This window comes from Psilocybe cubensis, chromosome 10, assembly GCF_017499595.1.
Source record: "Psilocybe cubensis strain MGC-MH-2018 chromosome 10, whole genome shotgun sequence".
In the NCBI taxonomy this organism is placed as follows: domain Eukaryota; kingdom Fungi; phylum Basidiomycota; class Agaricomycetes; order Agaricales; family Agrocybaceae; genus Psilocybe; species Psilocybe cubensis.
The window spans coordinates 2,570,736-2,594,487 of record NC_063008.1 but is presented as its reverse complement, the minus strand read 5'-3'; the positions used below and the strand labels follow the sequence as shown (position 1 = coordinate 2,594,487).

The 23,752-nt window shown below is 47.1% G+C and overlaps 7 protein-coding genes across 7 annotated transcripts; 3 read left to right on the top strand and 4 right to left on the bottom strand.

Annotated features, from left to right (window-relative positions):
• Nucleotides 1–1,692: 1,692 nt before the first annotated feature.
• On the top strand, nucleotides 1,693–5,867 carry JR316_0011053 (Importin-13; the record flags this gene model as incomplete). The annotated part of the gene is made up of 20 exons (XM_047896717.1): nucleotides 1,693–1,752; nucleotides 1,808–1,998; nucleotides 2,046–2,160; nucleotides 2,211–2,383; nucleotides 2,436–2,588; nucleotides 2,642–3,285; nucleotides 3,341–3,362; nucleotides 3,418–3,453; nucleotides 3,509–3,599; nucleotides 3,652–3,808; nucleotides 3,862–4,079; nucleotides 4,133–4,216; nucleotides 4,271–4,327; nucleotides 4,382–4,627; nucleotides 4,699–4,989; nucleotides 5,050–5,091; nucleotides 5,143–5,271; nucleotides 5,335–5,574; nucleotides 5,636–5,700; nucleotides 5,765–5,867. 20 exons carry the CDS (start codon nucleotides 1,693–1,695, stop codon nucleotides 5,865–5,867), a joined length of 3,117 nt encoding a protein of 1,038 aa, XP_047744762.1.
• Nucleotides 5,868–6,260: 393 nt separating this feature from the next.
• On the bottom strand, nucleotides 6,261–7,919 carry JR316_0011052 (Versatile peroxidase VPL1; the record flags this gene model as incomplete). The annotated part of the gene is made up of 11 exons (XM_047896716.1): nucleotides 6,261–6,407; nucleotides 6,469–6,563; nucleotides 6,625–6,791; nucleotides 6,854–6,868; nucleotides 6,938–6,978; nucleotides 7,039–7,255; nucleotides 7,309–7,374; nucleotides 7,426–7,497; nucleotides 7,544–7,550; nucleotides 7,614–7,733; nucleotides 7,787–7,919. 11 exons carry the CDS (start codon nucleotides 7,917–7,919, stop codon nucleotides 6,261–6,263), a joined length of 1,080 nt encoding a protein of 359 aa, XP_047744761.1.
• A 2,039-nt stretch (nucleotides 7,920–9,958) lies between these two features.
• JR316_0011051 (uncharacterized protein) lies at nucleotides 9,959–12,216 on the top strand (the record flags this gene model as incomplete). Its single annotated transcript, XM_047896715.1, has 4 exons — nucleotides 9,959–11,007; nucleotides 11,034–11,203; nucleotides 11,265–11,530; nucleotides 11,599–12,216. 4 exons carry the CDS (start codon nucleotides 9,959–9,961, stop codon nucleotides 12,214–12,216), a joined length of 2,103 nt encoding a protein of 700 aa, XP_047744760.1.
• Nucleotides 12,217–12,844: 628 nt separating this feature from the next.
• JR316_0011050 (Versatile peroxidase VPL1) lies at nucleotides 12,845–14,507 on the bottom strand (the record flags this gene model as incomplete). The annotated part of the gene is made up of 11 exons (XM_047896714.1): nucleotides 12,845–12,991; nucleotides 13,056–13,150; nucleotides 13,208–13,380; nucleotides 13,432–13,446; nucleotides 13,509–13,549; nucleotides 13,603–13,819; nucleotides 13,875–13,967; nucleotides 14,023–14,091; nucleotides 14,141–14,147; nucleotides 14,208–14,327; nucleotides 14,381–14,507. 11 exons carry the CDS (start codon nucleotides 14,505–14,507, stop codon nucleotides 12,845–12,847), a joined length of 1,104 nt encoding a protein of 367 aa, XP_047744759.1.
• A 1,839-nt stretch (nucleotides 14,508–16,346) lies between these two features.
• Nucleotides 16,347–18,085, bottom strand: JR316_0011049 (Versatile peroxidase VPS1; the record flags this gene model as incomplete). Its single annotated transcript, XM_047896713.1, has 11 exons — nucleotides 16,347–16,493; nucleotides 16,565–16,659; nucleotides 16,734–16,906; nucleotides 16,965–16,979; nucleotides 17,048–17,088; nucleotides 17,141–17,357; nucleotides 17,424–17,489; nucleotides 17,559–17,627; nucleotides 17,689–17,695; nucleotides 17,765–17,884; nucleotides 17,953–18,085. 11 exons carry the CDS (start codon nucleotides 18,083–18,085, stop codon nucleotides 16,347–16,349), a joined length of 1,083 nt encoding a protein of 360 aa, XP_047744758.1.
• Nucleotides 18,086–19,635: 1,550 nt separating this feature from the next.
• On the top strand, nucleotides 19,636–20,479 carry JR316_0011048 (uncharacterized protein; the record flags this gene model as incomplete). The annotated part of the gene is made up of 2 exons (XM_047896712.1): nucleotides 19,636–20,104; nucleotides 20,172–20,479. 2 exons carry the CDS (start codon nucleotides 19,636–19,638, stop codon nucleotides 20,477–20,479), a joined length of 777 nt encoding a protein of 258 aa, XP_047744757.1.
• Nucleotides 20,480–20,722: 243 nt separating this feature from the next.
• JR316_0011047 (Ubiquitin carboxyl-terminal hydrolase 6) lies at nucleotides 20,723–23,460 on the bottom strand (the record flags this gene model as incomplete). The annotated part of the gene is made up of 13 exons (XM_047896711.1): nucleotides 20,723–21,048; nucleotides 21,140–21,569; nucleotides 21,662–21,817; nucleotides 21,883–22,003; nucleotides 22,076–22,226; nucleotides 22,320–22,404; nucleotides 22,483–22,597; nucleotides 22,673–22,750; nucleotides 22,829–22,854; nucleotides 22,910–22,938; nucleotides 23,018–23,093; nucleotides 23,161–23,196; nucleotides 23,302–23,460. 13 exons carry the CDS (start codon nucleotides 23,458–23,460, stop codon nucleotides 20,723–20,725), a joined length of 1,788 nt encoding a protein of 595 aa, XP_047744756.1.
• Nucleotides 23,461–23,752: the final 292 nt, after the last annotated feature.

The window sequence follows — 23,752 nt, the reverse complement described above, 5'->3', positions numbered from 1 at the left end:
CGGGGCAATGGAAAAAAAGTTCACAACACAGCCAGCTATTTATGCATTCGGAAGATGTGCCCGCTTTGACCTTGAGTGGTGACTTGGTTTCCTTGGTTTTACGAACTATACTTGAGGCCAATGCGGAGTTTATTTATTTACGACTAAAGCGCTCGTTTTTACATCCACTTTAGGATTTTATGTGTGGCCATAACAGAACCATTGGTCTCTTCCAACCTGACTTGGTCGTGGGCAACTTACGCAAGGGCCCACCATGGTATCGTCAATTGACAACAAGCGCCAGCAACCGATCGTGCGTAATTTTTGGGGTTACGTCGTCTCTCTTGTTACTTAATTAGACGCCTTGAGTAGGATAGGCTCATGTACACTATATCCCAGTGCCCATATATAACACCTTGGAAATAGTAATTATATTTGAATAAAAGAGTTTTAATACACGACCACGTTCACGATCACGCAGACCTGCGACAATCATGGGACCGTGGTTTTAAACAGGCAGATATGCCCAATATGAAGGGAATCTTACTGATCGCGCCGAGCAACTGGTCAACAAACTTAAAGAACTACGCAACAATGGCTCGTCGATAATGGAACATATTCTAATTGTCCCTTTGATGAAAGTCTTCCCAACCTCGCTCAGAGCATACCATGGTTAACAAGGACTTTGCACGCTGTGCCGTTTACTGGAAGTGCTCCGCGTGCATTGGGACAGTTTGGTATAGAACAAGCAAAAAGACGCACGGCGCTCGATGAATCCGTCCTGATGAGAGATTTATTCTACTACCCAGTGGTGTACTGCCAAGCTATTATTTGTTCTAAATTTGATATGTTCCAGTTTGAGTCTGAGCCTCCCAAGACGAAGATATCCAAGGTAGAATCCAGCGCAGTTTTAGCAATTGTCGCGGTATCAGTTACGAAATCAGCCAATCTCTTTTACTTTTTTTTTCGAGAACCGGAGTATCATCAACGTCTGAGGCCAGAAATTGACAGTTTTTACAGCCCTGCAGACCCAAATGATGAGATGGGCCTTAATTTTCTCAACGATTTACCTTTCTTGAAGGCAGTCAAATAAGTATGTGAGCAGAATTTTATCCGAATCACCAAGGGCCATTGGTTCTTTGCGTGCCATGTCATTTCCCCAAAAGAAACATAGACCATAGAGTATAATTTTGCTGTGGATCGATAGTGTCCAGTTGCTACGGAGGGGATTTGATGATCCTCCAATATTTCGATACCGCGCCGCTTGATTCCATTTCAGCGCTGGCGTGTAAACTTTGAAGTGTATGTCGTTAATGAATCTGTGATTTTCGCCTGCCCATGGTTGATACAGACGGCACCTAAGACGACAGTCCTTGAATACATCGGATGAAAGGGTCCAGAAACTTCCACATGGACTACGACAGAAACACCGCAGTGACTGGCGAAGTGAGGCGAGGAATGTACATTCAAAGGAGGAGTCTCCACCTTGGCCAGCACTCTTATCTTCGCATATACGGTTTGGTTCCGGAAACCGAGCCTGGATTGTCGTGACAGTGTGTTGGAAAGAGAACCTAGTCAACTATGATTATCTGGTTCAACTGTGATGGCTGGATTTTAAATCCGTTCCTCACGGTCACAGGGTGCCACTCGATCAACACGACGACCAATAACCGCAGTCTTACACCTTAATTTGTTTCGTCGTCGCTAAAGACAATGGCGAGCTCCGATTTTCTCCCTTCACTATCTCAGTTTGACATCGAGCACGCCGCACAAGTCAGTCAGTCAGCCTGTGCAACGCCATATCTGTCATCGTCTCACACCATGCCAGTTGATTCAGCAAGCGTATTCTCCATCGGGACCAGTGGTTCCAGAAGAACTCAAACGTCTTCAACAAGACCTTTTCGAGCTTCAAAAGCGACCTGAAGCATGGGGACTGGTGGTACCTCTTCTGAATCATCAAGATCAAAATGTTCAGTTTTATGGCGCCCATACCGCCCAAGTCAAGATTGCGAGAGACTGGTACGTCCGTCCTCAAGGTCCGTGAACTTTACTAATGCACAACACAGGGCAATGTTCCCAAATGAACATATAGAGGCTCTTCGTGATCTCATCGTGCAGTTGACCGCACATTCGATAGCTATAGGAAGGAGCAAGTTTATCCTGCGTAAACTTTTTGTTGCAGTACGCCGCTTAATTGTAATATCACCCCCCATTCCTTACTGTCTTTCCAGATCAACTCTCTGGCAATTAGGCTAGTCCCAGGGCGCCATTCACAATGGCCGGACTGGATTATGTCGTGTATAACTGCATTCTCCAATCAAGGTGCATCTGTTGAATATCTTCACGATTTTTTGGCCATCACTGCAGAGGAAATGGGTAATGCCGATCTCCTGAAACCTCAAAGGTGTGTCTACTCTTCCCTCGGTGCAAGCTAATAGTTTCAAACGGTGCGGTAGAGATGACATCCTTAGAGTTATGTCGGAAGCTGTTCCAATGATTGTTCAAGCCATCACAAACACAATTACTCAGCCTCTGGGTTCTATACCTACCCAACACTATCTTTCTGCACTTCGATGTTTACAGGCATGGTTAGGTCATATCAACGCAAAGTGAGCTCTTTGTCTGTCGTAAGACCAGCATTTAAAGACTGACGATTTGACAGCCATCTAACACCCCTCATCCCTATCCTTATACAGCTACTCGACCCAAAATTTCCTGAAATCTTTATCGGGGCGTCAGACGCGTTGCAAGAAATCACCACGAAATCACCGTTATCTGACGGGTCAGGGTCTAAGACTCTGACAGAACCGCTCATGATATGGATGGACACTGTCGGTCGTCAAATCATGGAAGCGATACTCGCCGACGAGGACATTCTCCCAGTTTCGCATTCCTTGTGCAAGCTAGTCGTCGCACTCGGAGACCACTCGACGTCATACATCGCAACCAACATCGCCTCCTCCAGTCCTGTTTCTACTGGCCCTACGACGCCGCCAACAACCAAAGGCCAACTTACACAAAGCTTCCTTAGTCTTCTGCTGGCATTTACTGCCCTTCCAGGGCATTATGGCGTCGACGAAGAAGAGAGCGAATTGACCCTAGGGTTCTGGTACCTGTTCCAGGAAGCATTGTGGAGCACCGACTACTACTTCGAAGACGGTGATGATGATAGATCACCGGCTCCTGCTGACACTGATGTGGCAGAGAGCAAGCAAGTGCTGATGGCCAAGGCGGTGTTTAGTGAAGTTGTTAAGGTTTTGAGGCGGAAGGTCGCGTTTCCACCGTCGGGAAGTGGTTGGTCACGAGGTGAGTTAAACTCACTGTCGTTAATTGAACATTTCTTGAAAGTTTCGTCATCTAGATGAAGTTGAAAAATTCCAAGTGTCAGTCACCGTCGTCCTCACCCCTTTCGGTACAGTTTAACAGATCTTTGCGCAGGTACCGACGAGATGTTGGGGATACTCTGATCAATGCGTATGTTCCACCAATGTCTCGAAGAATTCTCATCACTAAAGGGTATCCGACACAGCTATTACGTTCTACGAGAAGATATGCTTGGATACTATGTCAACGACGTTGCTGAGCGGTTAGCAGCACGCAAAGAAGGTGATGGATGGCAAGTGCGTAGAAATAAACTGTTTTCACCACGTTTCGATGTTAAACTCTGTTCAGGAAATTGAAGCTACGCTTCATTGTATAATGTCTATACAGGAAGCCGTTGACATGGAGACAGTTCCACATCTTGACAGACTATTTAGCCCTGATATATTTGGGAGATTGCCGTCAACAGGGAGGTCGAGGGTTAGAAGAACGGCTCTGGGTGTTATTGGTCAGTGATATATTTCAACGTATATCAAACAACCGAACTGAATGGGTGGTTAGGTTCTTACTCCTCGTGGTTTGCCACCTCAGGGGCTACGTCAGCGCAACCAAATCTCTTGCTGACCGTCCTGTCATATGTCGTCTCAGCATTGCCTGATCCAACTCTTAGTTTACCGGCAGCAACAGCGCTACGAAATTTGTGCGAGGCAAACAGAAAAGAGTTGGCCCTCCATATCGCGGCATTTGGAGAACTACATGCTAATATCGGCAATATTCCTGTAATCGCGTACTCCTTTTTCTGCATGCTTTCGTTCTGATTGATGTTTTCTAGGATTCGGAGAAAAGCAAGGTTCTTCAATCGATCGCCAGTGTTATTCAGGCAATTCCGCCACTAGAGTCAATACCTTCTATTGAGGTGAATTATGAACGCCGTGTGTACCTTGATGATATTCTTACTCGACCTCTTTAGGCCATTGTGGCTCCAAGTGTGCAACGGATCTTCGACGCTCTCCAAATAGCACCCACGGTTAGGAAATATCTTGTTTTTCCGTTTCTAATCCCCTATTTACTTTATTTTTAGAATCCTGAGGAAGCTCAACTTTCGATTACTCTCCATCTAGAAACTCTCGCAGGTATAGCAAAGGGCCTAACTCGGAGTTCCGACGGCTTAGTGCTCGAAGATGATTCGGATCCTGACGTGCAGGCCCAAATTGAAAGCATCAAGCAAGCGCGCGAAGATCCTAGAACAATAAAAATCCGCGAGAGCATTTTTGCTGCCATCCGGGCGGTTGTGGAGTTGTGGTCTGCACATTCTGACATTTCTCATGTATGTCTGCGATCCTGCTCTTAATACGCATCACCCAGCACAATATATTGATTAGTACGCATCTTTTTAAGGGGTTGAGCGAATTGTGTAAATCAATCACTGCGCTACCAGCGGACACCACTGTCATTTCTCTCCCTGCTGGGCCGCTTCTGGAGCTTGTATGCTTGGCTGCGCAGCGCCAGCTTACGGCTGCATGGCTATCTCTCGCACACATTCTCATTGCCCAGTTAAATCCACCGATCTACTCTGTCATTCTCAAGAATGGCCCGTCAACCGAAGCTGAGATGATAATCCAGAGATTGCTACCTATTCTTTTAGAAACCGCGTTGACAAGACTGGGGGCTGAAGGGGCCATGGAAAGCGTAAGGCTTCTTGTTGTGGCTACATCACCTGGACCATTTCTTTACTGAAGTATCCTTTAGAATCCAGACATTGTCCAAGGCTTCTTCTCATGTATGGAAAAGGTATGGCAACTTCAGCTTTCATTGGCATTACCTTACTAATTGACATTGCAGACTGCTGCAGAATTTACAAGCGCTTTTTATGCTTTACCCCGGGGCCTTTTTGACGCCCTCATTCAATGTGCAATCAAGGCGCTGACTCTCCAAGAACGATATTCTTTGGTTTCAGCTTGCAACTTCCTAGTGCGTTGGGGTAGCATTCATAATCAAATTGTTCACCACTGACGACCTTCTTTCAATGGCCAGTCGACGCTTATTCATCGATCTTCACTGACAGATGAGCTTATCGCCAACAAAACGGCATTCATGGCAGTTCACGGACGAGCGATCATGCAGGCCATCTTGGAAGGATTTGCTGGCGTGGCGCCTCGTAGTGCGGTGCCAAACCTTATCGAGATGCTGGGCACGCTTCTCAGCAGAGCAAATGGGCCTGAAGGTGGAGTTGGTGGTGGTGCCCCTCAATGGATGAAAGAGATATTGTTGTCTGTGAGTCAAGGCGTGTTACCTTAGCCTATGTCATGTCTAATTTATTTTGCGTGCTCTCTAGGAACACTTCGTTCCGAGTAAGGCGGGACCAGATGCAAAGACCAAATTCATGAAAGCAGTTTCAGGGTACGTCTACTCTGTCATTTTCTTCAAGGAATTTTGCGAGTGACGCGATTAAATACTGTAATAGATCCCGTTCATTGAAACGGACGAGGGAAGCAGCTCAGCAATTTACATTGATTGCGCGAGGACTTGAAGGATCGAACTTCGGATATACGACGCTGACGATGTAATAAATGTACCTGTTTTTTTGAGTGTATTTTTATTCGATTCCTTCTGTTGAGTGTTTGCTTTTTTCGCTTTCGAATTACAGTCTACTTCTTGTAAATAGTATTAGCTCTTTGCAAACTATGGGTCCCCACAATCAGCGTTCTTCATTTGCGGGTTTGCTAAGATGCATAGTGGCGTTCTCGATTTGTCAATAGCATAGTATATTCAGTTACTTCAAGGCACAAAGTGAGTGTGATTACAATGTTAGTTACAGAGGTAGAACGAAAGTGAGATAAATCTATAAACATATTCCGGTTCGAAGCATCACTAATAATTAAGAGCCAGGACTGTATGAGATGACGAAGTGTTGTCAGCGATCAGTTTGGATATTTGGATAAAAGTCAGGGAAACGTTACTCACACAGGAGCAACGGTAGGGGCAGGACCAGCGACGGTGGCCAGGTTGGGGAAAGGAAGTGAGTTGCAAGCAATTTGGACATCCTTTTTGGAGAATGAGGCGGGGTATTTGATTGCCTGGGTGAAGGGTTTGGGAACAGGCACAACCTGTAAAGAACAAGAATTGGTTAAGTATTTGAATTAATATACACCATGGGGGACCTCTTACATCAGAGCAATCAATGAGCTTGCGGGTGTCTTGACCAAGGACTTGAAGTTTAGCCATAGCGGCTTTGAATTGGGACATCATGAATTGCTGGTTGTCTGAATAACCGATGCGTTGAGTTACATCACTTAAACATATCAATGAGTTAAAATAACTTACTGATCATTTCTTGCCAGAAACAAGCGGTCCTGGAATCTTGAGAGATGACGAAGTCACTCTGAAGACGCATTTCACCAGCCAATGGAGAGAGAACTTCGCCGGGCTGAGAACCGTTACCTGGGAATAGTTTTCCCTTCAAGAGAACCTCGAGGAAAACTTGTGAATCGCTAGTAGTGTGATCATGTTTTAGTTGGTGACAATATCTCTTCGACATGTGATGAAGACATACAAGGTTCCAACGGTTCTACAAAAAAATGGAATGTCAGATTCAAGATGATACATTTACTTTGTTCCAACAACAAGAGAGACTTACGAGTCAAAAGGTGTTCCCGGGATAGTGGGGTCAACAACATCCTATGTAACCACGAATTTATCTCAGCCTAGCGAACTTGGCATTGAAAAAAAAATACTTACGGCTGCAGCGATGGTGTGGGAGGCAAGCAGGGCAACTGCTTCTTTGGGGCTGAAGCCTGCATCGGCGAAGCGTTCCAAAATCTTGGTGACGCTATCAGTGGGTTCCGGAATAGTCAGATCAGGGGCAGGAGCAAGCGGTGGTGGGCGACCAAATTGGAATTCGAGCTGGGGAGCACCTGGGCAGTTAGCTGTACCAATCGCGGCTGCAAGATGAACACTAAATGAATCTTTAGGTGTTTTCTTTATTATGAATTTGCCACGGTAACTTACAAGTCGCCGGCGGTCAAGTTGAGAGCCTGGAAGACTGGAAGCTGGCGGGCAGTAATATCGTCAATCCTATGTGTGTTTGAATTAGATAAAATACGTCTGTCAGCAGTGTGGACTTACCCGCCATTGGCGTGGAAGGCAGTTTCAATGTCGCTGAATGCGAGAATTGATCCGTCGGCGCCTCCGCCCCTGCTATAATTTAGAATTACTATAACATAAATCATCAATCTTAACTCACTTTCCGCCTATATCATGGATCACGTAAATACATAGGATTTAAACCAAGAGTATGAATTATTGTAGCTCACCGTGAAGAGAGAAGCCAATGGCATCGTGGAATGAGAGGCGAAGGGCAGAGTGCGCCTCTTCACCGCACTCTCCACCGTCGAAAAGGTTCTCCTGAATAAAGTCAACGACAGGGAAAAGAGCTGGGGTATATTAAGTCAAATATCGAAGCGGCAGTATCAACAATGTGCATTACCACAACACGCGGCGTTGGTTGTGACCTGACCAGTGGCACAGGTTACCCGCCTAGCAGAGGTAGTAGCAGCGTAAGCCGATTGTGATGCTGTGAGGGCAATAGCAGCGAGAGCAGCGAGATAACCGAAAGCCATCTTGGGTATATGGGTATACAGCCTTTGAATGGATGTGTAGTATGGAAAGGGGAATACTTCAGGTATCCTAAAGAAATATGGTCCAAAAGCAAACGGCTTTTATACGATGTCTAGGCTTGAATGATGTTTCAGTATCCAAGAGTAGAATTGTGCTATGAGAATATTCTCGATCCCAAGAAAGGACGGTTCATGGCGATGAATGCGTATCAAAATATTCCTGAAAATTTTAGCTTCATCTGTGGGTGCCAGCATTCAAACCTCCGATTGAGTCCAAAGTAAGTGGTGAGAAGATGTACTCCGGTAGACACACAAATAGTAGTCAGTCGCATGTCAAATATCTAAATGATTATGATGTGTCTTCCTGAAAGTGAAATAACCGATTCTGCCTACCGAGGTGAAAGTTGAAACGAAATACATACCGCCCTAACGGTCTAATAAGTCACCTTTATGACTCCTTGACTCTATAGAGCATCCAATGGCCAGCACGTTGTATCTAAATAGATACATTTGCGTTGCAAAGAAGGGTTGCATGTCTATCTATCTTGACAAAGAATAGCGAGACGGCCAAAATTTGGTATTCCACGAACTGTCTATGTGCAATGTTCGGGTCTCCGGGGATAGGGCAGACCGTCACGGGCTTCACAGGCCAAGTTAGAACACCCTGATGAAAATGGAATTATACATGGTTATCAGGCCTATAAATAAAGATTACGTTCAGAAATAAAGATTGGCACGTACACCAAGGCGTGCGCAATTCAATTATTGACATGCTAGTTTAAAAATATTACCGGTTAACAGTAAATTGATAGTCAATGTCGAAAGCCTGTACCTGGAACGCGACCGCCTTATATTCGTCCGACGTTCACTTGACGTTCACTGTCGTGTGTGCCGGGGAGCGCTGAGTCTTGACCATGATCTCCCAGCATTGGCACAGACGAGATTCCCATTACAGCTACAAGGCTTCCGGATAATTAACCTTGCCGACGACGTTACTATACATTCTTCCTAAGTTCTTCACAAGTGTGAATTGTGCGCAAAATGGATTCAGCAGTCCTGGGGATTGTCTGAAGACCTACCCCTGATGATGCAACAGTAGGCACAAAAGGGCACTAGACCTGACCTATCTTCTGAAGACCTACCCCTGATGATGCAACAGTAGGCACAAAAGGGCACTAGACCTGACCTATCTCACGCAGGTGCGCGATTTGCCAAAGCCTGAAGATTGGATAATCGCTGCCGTATTTTGGTATGGCATGGGGCCAATGTATTTACATAGGTTTTGGAGGAGATTTATGTGATGGTCCCGATGTATGTGGTTTCCCAAGCCTTTGACGTCCACTTGACTATGTGCAATATTATGAATCATAGACAGCGAGCGTTTGGTATTAGAATAGAGGCCAGTTTTAAGAGACTCAGCAAAGAATACCCACCAAGGAGTTGCAGTAATACGCTCTAACAGTGGCGGGATATAGTCCTTGCGAATGCCCTTGGGAATATCAGTATCATTGATTCCGAGGAATCATTTGTAGAGATAATGTCCTAAGATTTCTTGCTGAGACTCACCTCCCATTATTGCTTAAGCGGGAATCATGTGACCCCTCCAAGTGACGGCGGGCTTCAAGCTACAGCTTCTTGCACATCTTGCCACTACATGAACGCCGTCGCGGAGCCAATGCTCATATTCTGACGGCATTAAGTGCCTAGCAAACTCGGAACAGTGCTCTCAGAGTGGAGGAAGTGAGCAGCGGACTACATGCTAGTGCCGCTGCTCGATGTTGGTACTCTGCAAATGCATGGCCCTCTGCACATCGCACACGCGCATATACGCATAAACACACACGCCGCGCGACATGCAGATTTGGCGAAGGTGACAATAGAAGTGGCTGCTGGTCTTGTCCATGGGAATGGATGCGGAAAATGCAGAGACTACTGTTCGGGCGTCGATCAAGGGAGCGCAGAGCCGTCCTATTGGTGGGAGTGGGCATGGAGGCCGCCGCCAGGGGATTATGAACGCGATAACGTGACCTGGCCATCGCTTAATGGGCACCATCGCCCCAACCAAAGTTCAAATCTACACCTATTATCCGCAAAATTTCTGGAAATTCGAATACGAAAAAGTTGCCTACACACGTTTTATGGATTCAGCACTCAAGGAAGAGCTCTTCGAGAGTGTGCTACTCGACGTACCTGGGCTTGTTGAGCACCTTTTCCCCGATTCACTCTTTCCTATTCCTTTCAGTTCGCTTGAGAATGCAGTTTTAGAAACGCACTGGGACTCTCGACAGAAGGTATGGAAAGTATATGGTGCCGTGAAACCATCCATATTTGTTACCAGCGCAAAACCAGGGGTAGCTGAGACAGATCTGGCGACGTTCTTCAACACAATCAGCGAGACTCTCATAGAAGTCTCAAATTCCACCGAAAAATCGTTCAAACTGTCCATCGACCGTCGCTGGGTTAGTAACAGCAGTAAATCTATGTTGTGGGGGCATCAGGTTAAAAGAAAGCCTGATATTTGTTTGGCCAATAAGGACAAAGCTGCGACGTGGCATTCCACATTGGTCACTACGGAATTGAAGTTGAAAGCATCGGATGCCAATGACGCCTTCAACCAGCTAGCCAATAGTGCCTGCACAATATTCTCCACTCAGGATGATCGCCGTTTCCACATCGGCCTGTCCATTTGCGATACCTCTGTGCGCGTCTATGTTTTCGATCGAGCAGGAGTAATCGGCTCCAGTCATTTTCATCTTAGCGAAGACGCGTCTTTGCTCATCCGTCTCATCGCCGGTTTAACTCTGACTGATGTTGGCGCCCTTGGCTTTGACCCGTCAATTAAACGCAATGACGATGGCAGTAGGACTGTTTCTGTTGCAGGTGTTGATTACCGAATCCTCAAAACGTTGTTCATCAGCGATTCTATTCGAGGGAGAGGAACTGTTTGCTGGAAAGCGTCTAGTGGGGGATCTGAATATGTCATCAAGAATTCTTGGACTGATGTCTCTCGATTGAAGACCGAGGCCGATATCATGCGTATGGCCGATGGCATAGAGGGCATTGCGCAGCTTATTGCTGAGGAGATTGTTCAGTACAACTCGCATGATGATAGCACAGCGACAATTCGCTCGATAATACCAATGTCAAGGATTACAAGCGCATGGACTGGTATGACAAGCTGGAAGTGCGAGTACACCGTCGATTGGTGACCACTCCTGTAGCCCAGCCAGTGGAATATTTCAAGAGCAAGAAAGAATTGCTATCTGTTATTATAGATGGGATTGAAGGTATGCAAAGAGCTTTCGGAACGATGTACGACGAATCTAATTAGGTTCCTAATCCTCTTAGCGCATGCCCGGTTACTGGAGAAGCACATCCTCCACAGAGATATCAGCATGGCCAACATCATGATACATCGCCCGTCGCAGGGTTCTAGCAATGACACCAACACTTCATCAGCGGAGGTACAGAAACCATCGACGTCAGTAGTTGCCTCTAAACGGTCCGTAGTATCTGCAAAGGGGATCCTGATCGACCTTGACTATGCATTAATAACCAACGACGAGTCTGGAAAAGAGACTCAGAGAGAGGCCGATGCAACTGGACATCGTACAGTTCGTAACCCGCCCACTTTGCCCATTAGATTGATTTTTTTCAGCCTGGCTGACCTGAACTGTTTTAGGGAACGTTGCCGTTCATGGCAATAGACATCCTCATGAATGCAACTGAAGGGGAGCATCAAGCACACCACGATATTGAATCGTTCTTTTACGTTCTCCTTTGGATCATGCTGCAGTATGCAGGTCCCAGTGGGATCGAAAGGCAGGACCTGGATATCAAATCTGTGGACACGTTCAAGGGTTGGATACATGGCAGGGACATTGCGCTCATTGGGGCAACTAAATGGGCGATCATGTCAACGGTACTCCCGCAAATCTTCGAAGCGACCGTTACCAAATTCGTCACTCTGTACTTCAAAGACTTGGTTCCGTGTATAGAGGAGCTCCGCCAGTTGATCTTTGTTCGAAGAAACCAAGGATTCAACCCCACGCACGAAGCTGTCATTGCAATCCTGCGTAAGCATATGCTTATGCTTCCCGATGACGATAAATGGTCTCGCGAAAATGACCCTGCAGGTTACGGCCCAGTTGGCGGAAAGAGAAAGCTCGAGACGTTCCAAGAAGAAGAGGAGGAAGCGGAGGAAGACCCACTCGAAGCGTCCCCTTCAGCAGGACGAAACAAACGAGCAAAGACTGCACCATCGAGGTTAATTCCTACAAGGCGCTCAGTCAGAATCTAAACGGCAAAGTCCCAACTTACTTAGCCTCTACTTTATGTTATCGGTATTCTCGGTAGTGTTCACTAAGCAATTTTTTTTGCTTACTGCATTCTCCTTTGCTATCTCCAACACGAATCACAATGTACTAGTAGTTTTGTATATTTCGTTTACTACGCGAAAATGGCTATGAATCTTCGGAATCATGGATGCTCAAATATAATCTTTACGTGAACCACAACTTACGTATGGTACGTACGAGCCTGAAACCTCCTATTTCAGTGTATCTTAAAGTTAGTATTTGGATTCAAAAAAAAAAATCAATGAAGAACCTGAACTGTACAGCGTTATTTTACGAAAACGACAACACCTTCTTTTGCATAGTGGAATTATATGGATATCAATGAGCACTTATCACAATTGTTACAGAATCGCAGATAATCCGAAATCATATTCCCCAGATAAAACAGACATGCATGATAAAATATTTCTAATTAAATACAACAGCAGTGTTTTGAAATGTGCACAGAAGTGATGAAAATCTATAACACGCATTCGCGGAAAGATAATTCTATTTATGAGCCAGCGCTATATTTTGATGAGATATATGCCAATGAGCAATTGAAGCTGCGTAGATTTTATGAGATTGTACTCACACTGGGGGGATGGTGGGAGCTGGACCAGCAACGGTGGCCAGGTTGGGGAAGGGGAGAATAGGGCAAGCGACCTGGACATCCTGCCTGGAGAAGGAGGCGGGGTACTTGATGGCCTGGGTGAAAGGTTGGGGAACAGGGACGATCTGTGAAAAAGATATTTAGGTGAGATCATGATTCCCTGCTTGAACACGGTAGGGAAGTACGTACATCTGAGCAGTCGATGAGCTTGGCGGTGTTTTGTCCGAGAACCTGGAGCTTAGCCATGGCAGCCTTGAACTCGGCCATCATGAGCTGCTGGTTGTCTATATGAATGGAGAAAGTTAGTGGATGCGAAGGGTGTTATACCATCAACAACATACTGATCATTGCCTGCCAGAAGCAGGCGGTTCTGGGATCTTGCGAGATGAGGAAATCGCTCTGAAGGCGCATCTCACCAGCGAGTGGCGAAAGGACTTCGCCGGGCTGAGAGCTGTTGTTGGGGCCTGGGAAGAGTCTTCCTTTGAGAAGAACTTCGAGGAAGACTTGAGAATCGCTATAGCATCCGAATTAGTTATGCTGCCATGGGTACAACAACCAGACATACAAAGTTCCTGCGGTTCTGCAATAATAAGAATATCAGAAGGTGTCCCTGTAAGAAGATGTAGAAAAATTGAGACTCACGAATCGAAGGGAGTTCCGGGAATGTTGGTATCGACGACATCCTGTAAATATTTTATTTAGTCCCTTCAAAGATTTCAGAGATGAATTGGCCTACGGCTGCAGCGATGGTGTGCGATGCGAGGAGTGCGACAGCCTCACTTGGGGAGAACCCGGCATCAGCGAAGCGTGCCAAAATGGAAGTAACGCTATCAGTTGGCTCGGGGATAGTGAGATCGGGAGCGGGAGCGACAGGTGGTGGGCGACCAAACATGAACTTGAGGCGGGGGGCACCAGGGCAATTGGCTGTGCCGATAGCTGCGGCGAGGTGGACGCTATACCGGGGATTTAGATCAACATGTTTACCGTGGATTTGAGATGAAACCGTACAAGTCACCAGCGGAAATGTTGAGCGGCTTGAAAGCGGGGGTTTGGCTGAGCGCCTGGAAAACGGGGGTTTGACGGTCGGTAATGTCGTCAATTCTTTCCGAGGATCGTCAGCAGAATAATAGATAAAAGTAATCAAAACTGCGCTCACCCTCCATTGGCATGGAAAGCGGTCTCTACATCAGCGAACTGAAGAATAGATCCGTCGGCGCCTCCTCCCCTGTACAAATTTAGAAAACAGGTAGTTAAATTTTATCAATCCAACTCACTTTCCACCTAGATTGAGACGAAAATAAGTGTGAGTTTATAGAATTTTATTTGTATAATACAACGCACCGTGAATAGAGAAGCCAATGGCGTCGTGGAAGGAAAGACGAAGAGCAGAGTGAGCCTCTTCACCACACTCTCCGCCATCGAAAAGGTTCTCCTGGATGAAGTCGACGACAGGGAAGAGAGCTACCGTTCTTTTTGAGATTTATCACTATACAAAGATTAAAAAATTGACATACCACAGCAGGCAGCGTTAGAAGTAACCTGGCCAGTTGCGCAGGTTGTTCGCCTGTTGATGTTGGCAGCTAATACCGATTGCGACGCGAGGGCAATGGCGACGATGGCAGAAAGACGAGCAAAAGCCATTGGTAGGACTGGTAAGATGTGTTTGGAAAGGGGAGTACTTGAGTATCCTGAAGATTTACCGTCCAAATCATTTGGCCTTTATACGATATCCGGGGGCGGGCTTGACGTAGAATCTGCTAGGAACCGATTTCGCTGCATGAGAACCTCTCTTCCCCCAAGGAAGAATAAAATCGTACAGATGGCGAAATATCAAACTATGGCAGTAAAACTGTGTCTGCAACAGATGGGTCCAGCCACCATCGACGTGCGATGAAATGCAAGGCATCATGAAGTCATTTCAACCATAGGCAGCGCGTGATCCCACTATGACTCGCATGTCAAGTTGAAATTCGAGAGCAGTGATTCGTCGCACTGCCAAAACACAGAGTAATGTTTCCGGTAGTCTGTCACTTCTTACTTTTCACCTATGTGTCAATATGGGTCTTTCAAAACACAACAAACCGGTATTATAGCCCGATAAGGTGCAAGCGATATAATTAGACCTTATTTCTCACTAAGGGGCAATGAGATGAGTGGAAAGCTTTCAATCATACAGTCAGTTTATTAGAATTGATGCACCCAATTCGGGCACAGAATGGAGGAACGCAAAAGATCAATAATCAGATTCGGGGAGGCTACATTCGGTCATTTCCACGGTCGATGTCGGGATTTCGGGAGCGCTGATGACCGCTTTGAGCGTCGCAGATTGTCGGCGACCCTGAAGTGCAAATATCGACATCTGGCGTGCCGTTATATATATAATTAGATTCACAAATCAGAAAGGTACAACTGCATACTTACCTACCACCAGTGCAATACATTGCTTGACCCAGTAGAGTAAAGGGGCTTATCATTCCAGTGTGAAATGCGACCGGTTATTGGCTGTCAATCTGCTACCTTGAACAAACTGGTGTACGACGCCGACACAAAACGTGGTCGGCCCGAGTTTTGACTTTCAGCCTTTCCAACGGCTAACTCTTAGCGAAAAGCAATCGGGTCTTTGGAACACATAATGAGCTACTAGTATTCCCCAGGTGTTATATCAAATCCTTGCTAATCTTTTGTTCGCATGCTGTTATACTAGGGGGTGAAACGGTTTGTTCCTTCAGGTTCATCGAGATGTCGTTTCAAGAGTTGAAAATTGGAAGTTGAAGATGAAGATACAATGAAAGGGTGGAAATGAAATATGGCACAGGATCATAAAATGAGATGACACGACGAGGACTTTCATTGCCGCCTGTCCAGGGCAATTTTCGTGAGCACAAGGCAGCCGTCTCTTGAAGTTTAAATCGGCATTTGCCGCCCCAGTGTTGCTCTCACATTCGTGAGATTAAGTCTATAAAAGAGGAAATAATTCTAGCCCAAGACCGAGCCTGTCAAGTAACCAACTCCGGTTCACTCTCCGAACAAATCTAATCTTCGAACCGCGTGGCAGGAACGAGAAAGTCACTCTTACTAAGCTGTGTCACAAACACGGAGGGTAACACGTAAAGAGTAGAAAAAATCGGATTTTTGATTATGTTGCTGCACTTTACATGGATTTTAAGGCTAGTCCAGATTTCAGATGTGACAGGTGTGATAGTTGTAGGCGCGCCACGCCAGGGTCTCTTGTGCCAAGAATGTCACCACTGTGGCGTTCATTCTATAAATAAACGTTGGTACTCAGGTTCAGGCGTTGTATCTTGTTGATGACTCTTGGCTCCAACTTGGTTGGCCGCATAGGTTATAATTATGTGGGTAGTTCAGAAAATATTTAAAATCTAGATAAATAACTTCAAAAGTACCAATTAAGATTCGGGACTACAAAGCAGTGAGACGTTCTTGATCAGTAGCGAAGCAAAGATTTATGCGGTAAAATGCTTACACAGGAGCGACAGTGGGTGCGGGTCCAGCAACGGTAGCAAGGCTGGGGAATGGAAGTTGGGGGCAGGCAATCTGCACATCGGCCTGCGAGAACGAGGCAGGGTATTTGATAGCCTGGGTGAAAGACCTTGGAATAGGAACAACCTGGGCACAAAAAAAGTTGACCAGTTAATGTCATTACTCCAAGGAAACCACTGCGCAGACGGATCACGTACATCGGAGCAATCAATAAGGTGGGCGGTGTTTTGCCCGAGAAGCTGGAGCTTAGCCATCGCAGCTTTGAACTGGGAGATCATGAGTTGCTGGTTGTCTACAAATGCACATCATCGCCGCAGTGATTAATTACCTCCAGCGCTGGTATGAATCAAAGGGAGGGGATCTTACTGATCATTTGCTGCCAGAAGCAGGCGGTGCGGGAGTCTTGCGAGATCACGAAGTCGCTCTGGAGACGCATTTCTCCGGCAAGAGGCGAGAGAACTTCACCGGGTTGCGAGCTGTTGTTAGGGCCAGGGAAAAGTCTGCCCTTGAGGAGGACCTCAAGGAAGATTTGAGAATCACTTTGAATAAGGACGCGTCAGTCACCAATGCCGATTTTCTGTCTGGTGTATGACGTACAAAGTCGCAGAGGTTCTGTGGCATGTTTGTGTAATCAGTTTCCTTGGGACAATGACATATGCACATGATCCAAATATACTCACGAGTCAAAGGGAGTTCTTGGAATGGCAGGATCAACAACATCCTATTTTGGAGTATGTTAGCATTTGACTTGTTTGTTTACCTGAATCACCTACGGCTGCAGCGATAGTGTGAGAGGTCAGGAGAGCGACAGCCTCCCTGGGTGAGAATCCGGCATCAGCAAAGCGCGCCAAAATCGACGTAACACTGTCAGTGGGCTCGGGGATAGTGAGATCAGGAGCGGGAGCAACTGGCGCAGGGCGTCCAAGCATAAACTGCAGACGAGGTGCTCCAGGACAGTTCGCTGTACCGACGGCGGCGGCGAGGTGTAGGCTACGAGGCGAAGATGACTTAGTCAAACTGTTTCTGACAGTTTAGGCCGAGAGGGGGGTAGCTTACAAGTCTCCGGCGGTCAAGTTGGTCTGCTGCCAGACAGGCGTCTGGTCGTCGACGATCTCATCAATACTTTAACGTGTTCATATTCAGTAACAGGATACGAGAAGCAATAGTAAGGCAAAGGAATGTGATCCTTACCCTCCGTTAGCGTGAAACTGAGTTTCGACGTCCCCGAATTGGAGAATGGATCCATCGGCACCTCCTCCCCTGTTCGATTAGTTTGTTTGAGTCAATTGATCCAAGCAAGTTGCGTCAATACGCCACATACTTTCCGCCTGTAACATGACAGTCGACAGATGAGTTAGGCGCCAGAATTTTTTGCTTTCAAAAAAAGGGATACGCACCGTGAATGGAAAAGCCAATAGCATCATGGAAAGACAGACGAAGGGCGGAGTGTGCGCCCTCTCCGCACTCACCATTGTCGAACAGCTGAGACTGCATCAGGCTGACGACAGGGAACAGAGCTGTGTGCAGGCAGAGTGCAAGAATGAGAGACTGTACAGGCAGCAATATTGGCAAAATAGAAACTTACCACAGCAGGCGGCATTAGCGGTAACCTGACCTGTCGAGCATGTAACTGGTTTTGCACCAGTTGTGGCGGCGTATGCAGAATGGGATGACGCGAGTGCAATCGCAATGATACCAGCGAGACGCGTGAAAGCCATTTATGTTTTGATTGAAGAACTGTAATAGAGGTGATTAAGAATTCGAATCACTGAGAACTCTGAAGAAATCTGGGCAAGCTATGAGCATCTTTTATATGTACTCGAACTCAGGCTATTGAGTAATGAGAAGTGGTTGTCAGAAATCAGGACATCATCAGATCATCGCAGTGTATCCCTTCGCAAAGCAATGGGGTAAGGTGAAGATGAAAAAATAACTTTGTGGAGTGGACGAACCTAAACGGCACATTCTTGCGTTGAGTCCAGCGTAGCGCGTAGTCACTAAGTAATTGCAGCGTAAAAATATTTCAGAAATTCACTCGTACGTCAATGTACTTGATCACGCACCATCGAAACCCGATAAGGAAGGGGTGTATACCAGCGCTACAGTCGAGGAATTGATAATAATGCAGACATAAACTCTTCTGAGACGCGTCGCGTCTCGCGGCGTGATGCCCAGGGCGGTTGGTGCCGGTATGTGAATATTTCCCAGCCCGGATCCACCAACTATGTCAAGCCAAATGATAAAGACGGTTATACCCAAATAAGGGTCGAGTCAAAGCCGCCTTTTGCGCACTGTATGTACCGATGAATCGTAACAACCGCGCTTTCGACATTCCACGGCCCATGCTCGGGAGACCGGGAACATAATGGGCCGTGCTCGGGCATCGCAGGTGCGCTGTGAGCCTATGAAGATATTCCTGAAAACCAAGGGTATTTTGTAATATAATTAAACGCTGCATTGTACATATCAAGACTGGTACGTACGTGGGCGTGTATACCATGGCAATAGAGTTTTTGACACTTCAAACACCATGGATGTGAAAGAATACCTTATGTTCGATAGGTCAAATGATACCGGTTATTGGTCCCTCGTATGTGTATGGAAACAACCTTGAGAGCGATGACTCGTGTCAACTCATTCCGATCAATGTCAGCGCTCAGCAGTGAAAACTGAACGCAGAGTCTATTATTTGACAGTTGATGAGGACTGTCAACCCCAAGGACCATCCGTATTCGATGGGAGTCGATGCAATGCGCCATGTGCTATGTAGGAACAAATCAGCTACGCCCCGATACAAGCTCGGAAAGCATCGCTGCTACTCCTTCGAGCTCGCCGACGTGCGTAATACACCTATGTCAGTCAGAGAAACATCTAGAGCATTCCCGCGATTTGATCTGAATGTCTGTCCAACTGCGGTCCGTCGAGGGAGTTTTGACATTCTCAAGCCTGATGATTTGGCGAGTCGCAACCTGTAATATCGCTGACAGAAACATCATTTAGTAGTTTCACAGGTTGCACAGTCGCACTGGGAAATTTTTTTTGGAAGAGCACCTTGTGTAAGATTTCTATTGAGAGCAGGCTGAGTGGGCTCTCAGTGGTGGGTGGAAAGAAGCGCCAAGACGTTCTTGAAAGCGGGACCGGTGAAAGTTTCGGAGGCAATACGGCACGTGATGTTAATGCCAGGTTGCAGCTCGTCGCTTTCAACGCTGACATCGACGACGACGACGACATTGCGACAACGCACAAGGTCTTAACTTGACCGTACACAATGTCATATCTCACTTCCGACCTGGGACCTTCCAAAGGCTTTCACCCCATATCCAAAACCACAATTCACCTCCCAGGACTTGAACGCGAATCCTACGACGAATGCACACTGCACCTGCACTTCGCGCTGCCGCCGCTGGTATTCGTCGACACGCACGAGCTCGCGCAGCGTAGCGCGTCGTATGAGTTCAGGCACTGGGGGAGCCGTGATCTGGAGAAACCTGTGCATGCCCTGCCTGATGAGGGCGCCGATTTGCTGCTCACTGTACCGCTGCCTTTTGTTGATGGAGACACGGACGCGGGTCGTGAGGATGGAGAGAACGGGTTAGATGTGTACCTTGAGGTGCCTATGCATTTGCGCTATGGAGTTCCGAATTCTTCGTCTTCGTCATCTGGAAATGAGGGAACGCATGGGCATGAACGCATACACGTCGACTGGCCACAGGGATTCCTAAGTTGTCCGCGCTCAAGTAAAGTCTACGTTCCCTTCCACCTAACGTATACCATACATCTGAAAGCTACTTTCCATAGCACAAGTATCGTCCTGGAAAGGGAACACGAAAAGCAAAGAAGGGAACGACGGAGCGCTCTCGCTTCCTTCACGAGTTGCGTCTGTGTTGCCTCCGGACAACATGCTCGTCGCTATCCCTCCGCACAGTGATTTCTCAGAGACGGCCTCTGTTTTATATCTCCCTGTTGGGAATACACAGGACCTCGCCTTCGTAGAACCTGTGACGGCACTGACAATCCTCGCATGTTGTTTCTGGCTGTTCCGAGTAGCGACAAAAACAGCCAGCCGTTTGAACGCCAATCCAGCACCACGGCCTAAAGCTAAAGTCTCATAGCGACTGCAGAAGTACCACCCCATTTCCATTTTTTTCACGTATTGCTGCACAACCAACTACACATATGGATGGAATATACACAGCACACAATGCATCTAGCTTTTCTATCTGACAACCCAACAACCTGTACAACAATCTCCGTTTTCTCGAGATATAATATGTGTATGACAACTTCTCACTTAATGAAAAACAACAAAAAACAGCAGTAGCAGCAGCAACTCCCTTGTCCTCAGCCCCAAGTGCTCACGCCGCATTCTTACTCCTATACAACAGCACATACGCACTCGAATCCTCTCCTCCGCCATCCAATGTAGCAAGTTTCTCCTGCGGGAACACAGACACCTTGTCGTCGTCGAACTTGTACCAATCCTCGTCGCCCTCCTGTGCGTCCAGCTCAGCCGTCAGCTCGGCTTCGGATGGCTGGGCAGGCGCGGCGCCCTCGGCGGACTCGGAAGGAGCAGGCGCAGCCTCGACTTTCTTTTTCTTCGTGTACGCGTTGAACACGCTCTTCTTGACGTACCCCATGTAATGCCCGGCATCGGCCGCTGCACCCTTGTGCGTGACAATAGCTGGAAAAAAAGGAAAGAAACATCCAAAAACATCAGCAAAAAAAATTCTTCCGTTTGCACAGATACACGAGGTAAGTAGACAGAGACTCACCGACGAGCTCGTAAAGCCCCGTCGTACTCGCGCCGATATCGTTCTTGATATCTTCATTGATCAGCTGAGCAAGTTCCTCAGCCTCGCGCTTCCTATACACCGACTCGTCCTCCAGCTCGCCGTCCCGCACAGCCGTTTCTTTTCCTTTACCCTCTTCCGCACCTGCTGCAGCCGACGCGTCCGCCATCTCGACATCACCCGAGGCAGGTGCCGGGGTGGCCGAAGACGAGGACGAGGAAGGGCCAGAGGCGGGGGCGGGGGCGGGGGCGCTACCAGCGGCCAACTGCTTAGTCCTCGCGCGGACTTTACGGCGCTCGCGTCTATCTTTCTCAATCTCCTTCATCTTCCGGCTCGCAGGGAGGAGTTTCTCCTGCAGATCCTTGGTGACGATATCCAGCGCGTCGAATTCTTGTGGGAACTTGACTTGGCGCTGTGAAAGGCAAATGTAGAAAGAATGGGTTGCGGTAATTAGAAATGAGATTCGATTCTAGTGGGTAAGTAGAGGAGGATCAAGGTGCGCACCATGATCTTGGCTTTCTTTGAGATATCTGCGCGCCAGGCGAAGCGGACCATGTGTACGGTCAGGTATGTAGGCAGCCTCGTGAGCCGGGAGGTCTGCGTGTATACCGCGGTTCTGTTCAGCGAGGGAGAGTTCTTTTCGAGTTCTGTGTCCAATGACTATAACCGACATAGTTAGTAGTTGAACATTTGCAAGTTGTAACGTGTATTGAACTTGAACGTACCGACATAATACCAGAGAGCATGAAATTGGTCTTTATCGATATGTTGCATTCGATTTTCAGCACGTTCTCAGTGGACACTGTCGGAGGCTCGTTTTCTGCGCCTTCTTCTTTGCATTTCAACCTTTCATCGTTGTTAGTTGATAGTAAAGGAAAGGGTATATTTTACTGAAAAAAGAAAACAAAGTAGACTCACTCTCGACGCAATTTACCCATGAAATACTGCTCGACGAATTTCGAGCGGTTGACAGATGCTTCTGCGCCCGTGGCAGTCGTTTTACCTTGTGCATTCAGTCCGGGGAGGTTTCGCAGGCTGTGGACGATCGCGCCGTAGCACTCTTCAGCGTCTGTTACATTACATTACATTACGATGAATTGATTAAAGGGCCCATGGTCAGTAGTGTTACATAAAGGGAAAGCAGTTATAACTGTTAACGTACCTTGTTGAGCATATACCTGTCTTCCCATCATCAAATCTCCAGCCCTTTTTTCGCTTCTGTCCATCTCGGCAAATTGACGATTGGTCTAAGGTAAAGGTGGAGGTAGAAGAATTTATCAGAGATCGAGGAATTTTTTGCTATACGAAAATGAATTAGAACTGACTTCCCGTAGCACTTGCAAAAATTTAAAAGGTGTGACTGTGTCGGCTGTTTGAGCCATGTTGCGGTACAGGTCGCGTAGTGCGCCGGGGAGCGGTGTGTCGGATTGTAATGAGGGTCTGAGGGTTTTTTTTGGTTTTGTGAGAAAGAGAGTTTGGGAGATCTGGGTGTGGAAGGAAGGAAGGAAGACTTACGCTTCGAGAGCGGCTTGGAGCTCGGGGACGGCGCGGAGTGCTTGTACGGTAGCGTTCATGTAGCAGGTGTTACCGAGGCTGTGGATGGAAGGATACTGTTAGCATGGCGTCGCGCAGAACGGAGTGGGAGGATCGTGTGTGTGGATAGATACTGACTTGGTTAATCCAACAGGTTTAGCAAGCTGTTTGATAAGCATGAGCACAAAAAACAGTAGGAAATAGAGATAATGAGCTCACAGCTTCCGCTAATTCAGAATCGTCCATATCTATATCATATCATATCAAAAGTCTGTTGAGTTTGGCCGCATTTTTTTGTCTCCCTAGTGCTAATTTCCGCATGCATACCTTCTAAGAACACGATTGGTTTCGGAGGGGCCTTTGGTAGCTCTCCGGCTGCACCGATTACCATGAAAGTTTGGCCCTGAATAGAATACATTCGTTGGGTATATTATAGTCGTTGTATGACCATCTAGAGGCAAACAACTCACCTCTTTCGGGCCGATTTTCTTCCATGACGAGTCGTCCTGTCGAAAGAAAGGCGAAAAGAGTAAACAAACGATCAATACGAGGCGAGAAAAGTGGACGATCCACCAAGAAAGTGTATGCGTCCAGAGAAACGATATGCGCACCTTCAAAACACCGCCTTTGACCATGACCTTCATCCGATCCACAGGAACGCCCGTGAGACTGTATATAGTGTCTTTGAAGACGGCCGGTGGCAGATCGGGGTCGAGCTTGATGTCGTAGGTCTTGCCGTTATGCTTGATATGCACATCTATGGGCGACATTGTGCTTTGCTTTGATTGAGTGATGATTGGTTCTGTTCGTTGATTGATTCTGTTTTTTGAGGTGGGTTGGTGGCTTGGTGGTGGTGGTGGTGGTGGTGGTTTTGGATAAGAGTGGATAAGTGGCTAATATAATGCTCGGACGCGCTTTTGATTTGACCCTCCCTGCCAGTCAGTGTGCTGATTACGAGGCTGGTGGGACGCGTCACCGTCACGGGGTGCCGTGAGCCGGCTCGCTTGAATTTGCAGCTCTGCGGGTGCGGGTGGTTCGGTTCGATTCATGTCAATGGAGCCG